The sequence below is a fragment of the Thamnophis elegans genome, chromosome 15 (genome assembly GCF_009769535.1).
Source record: "Thamnophis elegans isolate rThaEle1 chromosome 15, rThaEle1.pri, whole genome shotgun sequence".
Lineage (NCBI taxonomy): Eukaryota > Metazoa > Chordata > Lepidosauria > Squamata > Colubridae > Thamnophis > Thamnophis elegans.
Genome location: NC_045555.1, coordinates 48104288 through 48115009, shown reverse-complemented (window position 1 = coordinate 48115009; position 10722 = coordinate 48104288). Strand labels below are relative to the sequence as shown.

At 44.3% G+C, this 10722-nt stretch overlaps 1 protein-coding gene across 1 annotated transcript in view; it reads left to right on the top strand.

The window, feature by feature from the left end:
* Nucleotides 1-748: 748 nt before the first annotated feature.
* Nucleotides 749-10722, top strand: part of LOC116518369 (kinase non-catalytic C-lobe domain-containing protein 1-like) — a 72927-nt gene continuing 62953 nt past the window's right edge. The window contains 3 exon segments of the mRNA XM_032231703.1: nucleotides 749-814; nucleotides 6012-6174; nucleotides 6177-6209. Coding sequence (XP_032087594.1) covers nucleotides 749-814; nucleotides 6012-6174; nucleotides 6177-6209 — 262 coding nt within the window.

The window sequence follows — 10722 nt, the reverse complement described above, 5'->3', positions numbered from 1 at the left end:
GGTGGGTGTGGCTTGGTGGGCGTGGCATGGCTTGGTGGGTGTGGCTTGGTGGGCGTGGCATGGCTTGGTGGGTGTGGCTTGGTGGGCGTGGCATGGCTTGGTGGGTGTGGCTTGGTGGGCATGGCAGGGCTGTCCAAACTTGGGGACTTTAAAGACTGGTGGACTTCAACTCCCAGAATCCCCCAGCCAGCAGAACTCTGGGAGTTGAAGTCCACAAGTCTTTAAAGTCCCCAAGTTTGGAGAGCCCTGAGGATCTCCAGGGTCCCCTCCACCTCCGTTATCCTGTATCCCTGTATCGCCATTGACCTGAGTCGCCAAAGGGCTCCGTCATTTATCCTGGGGGTTCCCAGAAGCGGAGCCCCAAACCCGCCAATCAGCGGCTGCAGCGCCGAAACTTCTCCGACTCTTTCCCGGAGAGCCTCCCCCCTTTTTCGGCCACCGGCCCGGCACAAGGCAGGAGGAGGAGGAGCCGCCCTTCTTGGCTGCAGCCCGGCCGAGGGCGAGGCGGCTCGGTTGTTGCCAGGGGCGCCGCCTCGCTCCGCAAACACATTTGCCGGACGGCGCCGGGCGGGAGGCGCGGCGAGCCAAGCCGTCGGGGAAGGAGAAGGGACGGAGCCCGAGCAGCTACGGGAGGAGAACCGGGGGACGGGGCGGCGGAGAGAGCCCGGCTGGCCCTTGGAAGTCGAGTCCCTCGCGGCTCGCTTCTTTCCCCGGCCGGGGCCGGCAAGGAGCCTCGCCGGCAGCCGCGATGGGGGAGTTCGCGGAGGAAGAGGGCTGCGACTTCGATCCCCTGCCGGCGCTCTCGGAGGACGAGGTGAGCAGCCCCGGCGGCGGGGGAAAAAAAACACCAGATGAACAGAGTTGGAAGGGACCTTAGAGGTCATCTAGTCCAACTCCCCCCCCCCCGGTCTCCAAGCAGGAGCCCCTTGAGCATTTCTGATAGGTGGCAGCCAGCCTCTTCTGGAAAGCCTCCGGGGATGAAGCTCCCACAACTTCTGAAGCGACTACTATTGAGAAGAGTGGATTGTCCTCACTCTCAGAAAATGTCTCCTTATGTCCAGGTTGAATCGCTCCTTGTTCGGTTTCCAACCATTATTCCTTGGCTGGCCTTCTGGGGCTTTGGAGAATAGAATAGAGTTGGAAGGGACCCTTGGAGTCATCTAGCCAACTCCCCCCCTCCCCGCCCCAAGCAGGAGACCCTTCACCATTTCTGACAGATGGTCTCTTCATGAAAGCTTCTGAAGGCAACTTCTCTTCCAATTGGTGGATTAGTCTCATTGTCAGAAAATTTCTCCTTATTTCTCAGGTTGAATCTCTCCTTGTTCGGTCTCCAACCATTATTCCTTATCTGACATTCTGGTGCTTTGGAGAATAGAGTAGAATAGAGCTGGAAGGGACCTTGGAGGTCTTCTAGTCCAACCCCCCGCTGAAGCAGGATATAGCAATAGCAATAGCGGTTAGACTTATATACCGCTTCATAGGGCTTTCAGCCCTCTCTAAGCGGTTTACAGAGTCAGCATATTGCCCCCAACAACAATCCGGGTCCTCATTTCACCCACCTCGGAAGGATGGGAAGGCTGAGTCAACCTTGAGCCGGTGAGATTTGAACCGCTGAAACTGCAGATAGCAGTCAGCTGAAGTGGCCTGCAGTACTGCACCCTAACCACTGCGCCACCTCGGCTCTATATCATTTTAGATAAGTGACCTTCTAGACTCTTTTTAGAAACACGCTGTGATGAAGCACCCACAATTTCTGGAGGCAAGTCTGTTCCCAGACATGTAGCACGATGTCTTCTCAGTGTGCCACTCTCTGCGGCAGTCCGTCAAATATTGGAATGCTGCTATCTTGTCTCCCTGGACCTTCTCTTCATAGACTAGCCATGCAAGAGCCGAGGTGGCCCCATTACGGATGGAAATTGTGATAGGTGTTAAGGGATATAAAGTGGGAATCATAAGTGATCTAGTGTGATCACCATCTCTGTTCTTCCTGATGTGGTTGTTAAACAAACATGGGGTGCCTAAGAGGCCTCCCCCATCCCTTGAGGCACTTTGGTGCTCTGCTAACCTTCCCCTGAGGCTTGCTTCCACCCCACAGCACCCCGCACTCCTGTCACCCCTGTGTTATCCATTGGCCATTAATCTTTCAAAGATATCTGGAGCGAGGGTTAAGGAAGGGAGGGAAGATCAGTCCTTTACATAGGGCCCTTTTCCGGAAGGGGCTGCCGTTTTCCTGGACATTCTGCATTGGATTGGGGATGTGCAGTGGTGTGGTTCAAAAAGATTTCGAACCTACTCTGAGGGTGTGGCCTCCTTTGTGGGAGTGGCTTGCTGGCCATGTGACCGGAGGGAGTGGCTTGCCGCCCATGGTTCTCGTTCTCTCCTCTCTGTCTCTCTGTCTCTCTCTCTCTCTCCTTCCTTTTGTCTCTCTGTCCCTTTTTCCTTTTTTTTTCATCTCTCTCACTTTTTCTTTCTTTTTGTTTATTTATTTATTTCTTCTCCTTTCTTTCTCTTTCTCTTTCTCTCTCTGTGTGAATCTCTGTGTGTGGTGTGAGTGGTGGGTTTCAAAAAATGTTGGGAACCTCTTCGTAGGTGTGGCCTGCTTTCCGGGTCCGCGGGTGGAACCTCTTCTAACCGGTTTCGGTAGATTTGACGAACCGGTTCTACCGAATAGGTGCGAACTGGTAGGAACCCACCTCTGGGGATGTGGGGTGAGGAGGAAGGTGGTGGAGCCCAGAGGAGTTTGAAGCAGCACAAGACTTGCAAGTACTGGTGGGAGGAGATGAGGAAGGAGATGGATGGTGTGTGTGTATTTGCGTCCTGCAGCATCCCTACAGTTGTCTTTAGGACAGATAACTACGGGGACGCTGCAATGCCATTACTTCGGAATCGGTGGTAAGTAGCGTTTTTTTTGGGGGGGGGGTCTGTCGTACCTTCAAATGGTCACTAAGTAACCAGTTGTAAGTTGAGAACTACCCGTAGTACCTCCAGCTTTGCAAACAGCATGCTGATGAGAACGGGAACACGTAGTAGTTGCTGTGGGACTTCTGCTTGTATGCTGTCTGTAGAAATCTGGTTCATCGCTTTGAAAATGGAAGATTGAACAAGGTTGGCCTTAGTCCAAAATGTAACTGTCAGCACTCCTCCATTGAATAATTAGGAAAGGAAAACCACGAGACTCCATTGATAGAAATCAAGTGTACTTTTACTAATTATAATGATCAGAAGCGTAGCAAAGCGAAGACTGATTCTTTAGGCGTGAAAGCAAATGATATATAGAATAACCCATTCCCCTCCCCTTGGCATCACAGTTACAGTCCAATCATAATTCTCCCAAGTGTCAGGTGTGAGATAACTTTGAAAGGCATCACCCAGATGGAATGTGGGTGCCGTTGGCCTTGGCGGGAAACCTCCTCCGCATGCGCAGCAAGACGGGCAGCAGAAACTCCAGAATGTTCCTCCAGCACAAGTAGTAAATCCCTCCCAAATACCATGCCCCCCCACTCTCCGTTTCAATGGCAGCCGAAGCAGCAGCAAAGCAGAGGCTGACAGTAACCCTTTGGGAAGTATTACATTACTCTTTCAAAATGTTCCATTGTAACTTTAAATTTCACCTGGAAAACCACCTGGAGTCGTACTTTTTGTTTTCCACTTACCCTAGAAAGAGCGATGTGCCTTTTGTTTCATTTTGCCATAATGAATGTGTAGTATTTTTTATTTATTATTGCTGGTGTTTCTATGCTGCTCTGCTTCAAAAACAGACACTAGAAGCCAAGATGAGAGAAAGCAAAGAAATCACAAGTAATATAAATTACAATAGCTGATATAGATCAGAAAAGAAAATCTGACATCCTCCAAATGTTATTTCAGAGCCAGGTTTTTACTACTTTTCAGAAGCTGATCAAAAAGAGGCTTTTAAAAAGCTATTTGTACTCAAGCTGTTCCACAGAAGGAATCCTGCCAAAACTTCACATAAATAAAAGCAAAACAAGAAAATAAAAACATCAACATTTAAAAATTAAAACCAAGAACTATCAAACAGAACTGCTAACCTAACCAATATAGAAAATTAATCCATTCTATTTATTGAACAAATTTGTATCCCATCTTTCTGCTCCATTTGGATTCTCAGTGGAACTTCTTCCTTTGAAATTCAGTTCAGGATATAAAAATCCAGCAGTAAAACATTTCAGCTAATAAAACTTCAGGAAAAGTGATCTAGTTCTTTGATGGCAACCTATACAATTAAAAATAAACGAAGAGCCAAATCTTTCCTTTTAGGTTAGAATATTTATTTCTAATTATAAGATAATTAGAATTATTTTTCTGAGGACAGAAAAGCAGAGGAACTCTGGCGTGGTTTTTATCCTTCCGTTAACGCTTAAAATGCTTTCCCACGAATATGGCCACCCTCAACTGAGGGAACGTTACTTTTTCATGGTCTGTACAGAGTTTTTATATTTGTGCCTTTGCCATATGGTGAGACCATTTATATTTACCAGCAGTTGAATCGTAACCAGGGGAGAGAAGCATTTGCCATGGGGCTTAGCTTTGTAGCACTGCAATATTCTTTCAGCAAGAGAGAATGTCTCCCATTCTTAAATAGGTTTACCAGGAAATGTAGTAATGGAGCCAGAATGTTGTACAAGCACACTGTGGATTGAGCTATTGTTTCATTCATTGGGCTGCTAATAAAAATGCGCTTGGAGGTTTAGGGACACAGTCTGGACTCTTTATCTGAACATCCTTTGGGACCATAACATTATTTTATTTTATTTACAGTTAGAGATGATTTTAAAAAACTGTGTACAGAACAAATAGAATAAATTAAGAACACAGTGGCAGTGGGTAAACAATGTACATAACTCTAGAGTATAATAATGAATTCTAATAAGCAATAAGATATTAACTGTCTGGCATAGAAAAAAGAGGTCTTATATGTGAGGTTCCAATTAAATTGATTTATTGCTGAACACAGCCCACCCATAATCTTCTCAACTAACGGTTAGCAGCTGCTAGGGGTTAGATAAAAGCCAATTCAATTCAAGGAGCAAGGACTTAGTCTGTTTGTGACTACATAGGCATTCTAGGCTGATCCCTCTTTTAACTCTACCCCCAGGGGGCTGTTCCTTTTCCTACATTAACTGATTTCACAAGACAACCGTTTTGGGTTTCGGAATAAGGGTGGTCCAGTGTGGCATGAGTTTAAGCTCTAGACGTTTTCATTTTCCTTTTTATTATGTTTTTATAAACCTGGATACATTTTTTTCAGTACAGCACAGTTTATACATATTAATTGAAGATTGCTAACATTATATTTAGATAACTTGGAGTATTGAAAATAAAGAAGACTTAAAAAAACCCTTTTCTTTCACTGTCTCAAAGGTGCTTTTTCAACTGGACTTTCTGGTTTTCTTTGATTCTTATTCAAGAAGCTTCTTTGGCAAAAAAACTTCTTGGATGAGAAGTGAAACTTCTTCAAAGAAAAAACAAAGTCCAGTTCCCTGCAGCCATATTCCTTTTGGATCTTTGGCCTGCCACGCTTTCTATTATTCTACTATGTCTTTTCTATTGTGGGAAAATGGGACTGTGGGGGATTGCAAGGAGTTAGATGCTATGTAGCCAAAACAAATTCCTTTCTAGGAAGCCAAGATCATCCTTTGTTTCTGCACATCTGCACCTGACCGGAACTGGATGGGTGGAACTGCCAGCATGGCAGCGGAAGATTAGACCATGGGATGGACCTGTGGGTGTGGGGGCAAGATCACGAACTTTCAACTGGGTGGGGAAAACCGGGAATCTTTCAGATTCTGGGTTTTCCCAGATATGCCAACATGGCTCTCTTAATAAATTGGAACTTTGAGGAATCCTTTGCCTTGGACTCTGATTTAATTTTGGATGCTATTTGGAACCCTGACGACCTTTGGGGTGGTGGATTTTGCATTACTTGGATCTAGCTTCATCAAGTTCACTGTACTGAAATGTGGAGTAATTGTGAATTTTTGTCTTGGCAGGAGAATGTGTCGCTGGCTGATGTTCTCTCACTGCAAGATAGCTGTCTTACTGAGCAGGATATTTGGGCTATTTGCCTGGAGTGTAGTCAGTCTTTGAAGAGCGTCGTCCACTCTACAGTCTTCCACACCCTTTGCATTACTCCCGACACTTTGGCTTTTAACACCATGGCAATGTATGCTTCATGGAACAGATCAGTGGTAAGTGTGCAGGCTGGTAGGCGATTTGTTGAAAAGTAAAAAAATAAAAATCCTACTGAGAGATGTGGTGAAACATTATATTCTCCCTGTCAGATTTCTACATGGATTTTAATTAGAGTGCGAACCATAATTTTCTTAAATGCAACAATGAATGTCGGCTCACGTCAAGCTAAATTAGGTTACATCTATTAAATGTATGTTCATTTAGGTGTTATAGTATTGAACAAAGATTACCAGATTAAATTTAATGTGGTTCTAAATTTATTTCTTCGATCTATTTGTATTTTCCAGAGGATTTCATGCAATAAATGCTACCATGCTTTTGTGTGAATGTTTTTAAACAAAAGCAGCATCTGAGAACCAAGGGAGGATATATAGATAGATTATATATTTAGTGTTCATTATGTATTCTAACTGGAGAAAAGCTGACATTAACTAGCTCTAGTGGTAACATACATTATTTAATATATAAAAAGCTAAAGCTAGCAAAAATAACTTCCCACCCCCTTCCTTTAGTGAACAGGTTTTATGTGTGTTCCATGAATTTATTTATTTATTCATTTATATAGCTGCCCCCTCTTAAAACAACCCTGGGTGGCTTGAAACTGATAATGCACTATAGAAAGAGGATAAAATGATACAAACGGTATAAAATCAACAGCGATAAAACTCAAAAGAGAAAATCCTGGTGCGACAGCATCTGATGCACCCACATTCTCACCCCTTCCTGGGCTCAGATATTAAGTGATCTATGGGAAGATAGAAGGGTAGGGGCCTGTCAATCACAGGGAAGAGGCTGTTCCATAGCAACAGGAGCTGTATTAAAAAAAAAAAGGTATGTTTGAAAATTCCCATAAGATGGCGACATTTAAATGAAAGAATCTGGAGTTTCTTTTTTAAGTGTAGGGTGATGTTATATTAGCCAGAAAAGGACAAGGCTAATGTAGAGTCGTAGTTTGGCTGCCTAACATCGCTAGATCGAGTTGATTCATGCTCAAGGGATGAGCTAACTACACCAGGAAGAAACATGGGTGGCTTTTCTGCTGCGTCATCTGGTTCCACCACAAAACCGCGTTCGACTAAAGGGCGCTCGACGAAACCGCGTAGCTGACGTCATCACAGCGCGACAACAGCGCGGAGAAAAAAGCACGCTGTAAACGCTAAACCTAAAATTAACCCCTAAACCTAACCCCCCTAAACCTAATCCTAAACCTAACCCTAAACCTAACCCTTAACCTAACGCTAAACCTAATCCTAACCCTTAACCTAACCCTAAACCTAACCCTAAACCTAACCCTTACCTTAACTTGAATCGGCTTGCTTTCAAAGCGCTATTTAAAGCGCCCCTCTTTCTCCGCGCTCGCTGTTGTCGCCCTGTTGATGACGTCAGCGACGCGGTTTAATCAGGCGCGCTTTAGTCGAGCGCGGTTTTGTCGTGCCACGGCGTCATCCGAGGGTCCTATCCCTCGACCAAAGCCACCTTGCAAATGCGTGCCGCAACTGGAAAGGCCCAAAGGCAGCAGGATTCTAACCATCCGTAAGAAGTGCCAGCGCATCTCCCCGCTGAAGGGTACCTATTTATCTACTCACGTATAGCCTGCTTTCAAACTCCAGAATCTGAGGCAAGTGATGGGAGCTCACCCCGCCATGCAGTGCTAGGACTAGAACCGCTGGACGAAAGGCCCTCTACGGCATCATTAAGTCACTGAGCCATTGTGCCTCGTAAGGGAGCTGGAGTGTGTCCCTCTTATTCACGTGGGATGGATATTCTCTGGGAGAAGCTGTGCTTCAGATAACCTGGTCGGGCGAGCGGAAGAGTGTGCAAAACTCCATTTGTGCAAGTGGTGTGTGCGTGCGCTCCATTTGTGCAAATTGAGTTGTGCAGAGGCATCCACCACTTGTGCAGAACTAGCCCCTCTCCTGGCTGCTACTGACCAGTCCACAGAAATGGGAAGGGTGGGGAATACTGATATAAGCAATTGTCAAACAAGGCCTCTCAGATAATATTGAAAAGAGAGCAACAGGGGGGGAAAACAGAGATGCCCGTACAATCTTGATAGCAGAAGGATCTTGTAAATTCCTTACGATTCAGAGAAAACCTGAGATTAAAACAACGTGGAAAGTGTCTCAATGGGCCTATTGCAGGTATGATATGTTATTTTCCCCTTAAATATTTCCATTATATTCTTTGGAAGATATTAAATTGCTGAAGCTCCCTATGTGACCCAAAATAAATGGAGCAGATAATTTTGTGTTATGTACTCACTTCTGTCATGCCAGCCTGACAAATCTTAACATGTTTCCACGTTAACTTTTAAATTCCTATTTTAGCAATGCAGTTATATTACTTCCAGTAGATTGCAATGCAATACATAGTGGTACCTGACTAAATACCTCCTCTAACTTTATTGGAAACCCAAATATGGCTAGAGTAACTTTGTCCACTCATTGGCTGTACCCTACTGACTTAAGATATGCCTTCTGTCTTTGGGTCTTAGTTTAAATCAGGGCTCTCCAACTTTGGCAATGTTAAGACTTCTGTATTTCAATTCACATAATTGAAAGATTCTGGGAATTGGGGAATTCTGGGAGTTGAAGCTCACAGGTCTTAGAATTGACACGGTTGGAGACCCCTGACTTAAACTATAATGAACTTACCTTTTCTCCAGCCCCAGAGCCGAGGTGGCGCAGTGGTTAGGGTGCAGTACTGCAGGCCACTTCAGCTGACTGCTATCTGCAGTTCGGTGGTTCAAATCTCACAGGCTCAAGGTTGACTCAGCCTTCCATCCTTCTGAGGTGGGTGAAATGAGGACCCGGATTGTTGTTGGGGGCGATATGCTGACTCTGTAAACCGCTTAGAGAGGGCTGAAAGCCCTATGAAGCGCTATATAAGTCTAACTGCTATTGCTATTGCTATTGTTTTGCTTATTTGCAAAGCCAGTTTGTCTTCTTTTGCAGGTTAGTTTCCTGGTGATTCTTGGCATTTTTGAAAACAGTGCTCACTATTTTGAAGACTTGTAACTGGGTACTTTACACATACTTCGATATCTTTCGAGCAGCTTCTTTAATCTATACTTTCAGCCACGGATAATTGAAAATAAGTTATCAAGTTTACCCTTATAAGGACTGAGTGATTGATTTGCGTGTCATTAAGAGAGTGTCAACTCTTGGCAACCACGTAGATAGAATCTGTCTGCTCCTGATCCATTTCATCTTCCAGGAGCCACACCCCTTGCTTCTATAACGCAAAGTCCACGCATCTTGTTGGTTATCCACTTTTTCTCTTTCTTTCCAATTCCCCAGCATTACAGACTTCTCCAGAGATCTTCACATAATGTATCTGAATAGGATAATTTGAGCCTGCTCATTCGGGTTGTGTTTTGACGATCCATTTGTTTGTTTTCTTGGCTATCACTGGTATTCTTAGGAGTCTTCCCCCAAAAGAAGCATTCCAAATTCTAGTACTTCTTCTAATGCTAAAATTATTTCTATTCTAGTACTTCAAAAAGGGACGTGGTGGCTCAGTGGCTAAGATGCTGAGCTTGTTAATCAGAAAGGTCGGTGGTTCGGCACTTCGAATCCCTAGCGCCATGGAATGGAATGAGCTCCTGTTACTTTTCCCAGCTTGTGCCAACCTAGCAGTTTGAAAGAATGTAAAAATGCAAGTAGAAAAATAGGAACCACCTTTGGTGGGAAGGGAACAGGGTTTCCGTGCGCCTTCGGCATTTAGTCACGCTGTCCACATGACCATGGAGATGTCTTCGGGCAACGCTGGATCTTCGGCTTTGAAATGGAGATGAGCACTGCCCCCTAGAGTCGGGAACGATTAGTACATATGTACGAGAGGAAACTTTACCTTTAGTACTTCAAAGTCCACTTTTTGCTTCCATAGAGTGCAACAGAGAAACCATGTATGACTCCAGTAGAGACATCCCACCATCTGAATAACTTTTCTAAAGCTTTCATTCTTGTCAAATATTGGCCTGTGGCATATTTCTTGATTGCTGTTAATATTTCTTCTTTTTGTAAGCCGCCCAGAGTCCTTCAGGATTGGGCGGCATATAAATCCTATTAATAAATAAATAAATAATAAATAATTTGACTCTAAGAGGCAAAGGTTATCCATCACTTTAGTATCTTCACTGCCTTTTCTTAGGCTGTTTGCTGAACCTGTTATCATTAATTGAGTCCTAATTCTTTACATTTAATCTACCTCATTTTTCCACTATATTCCTCAATTTTATTCCTAGAGTTTGCAGGAAATTTGTATTTCAGGTGTCAGAGCAGTGTTCATCAGCACAGCACAAATTATCGATGGATTTCTTCCTCCCAATTTTAAAACCATGCTCATTTTTGAGTTAATAAGAGTGTTCTACTTCTTTCCAAAATAATTTAAATTAATAGACTGGAATACAAACCCACAACTGAACAACCATATTGGGAACATTCATAATTCTGAAGCTCTGCCTTTGGATTTCCATTTTATCAAGAAGGGTCCTCATGTTGTAGCTTG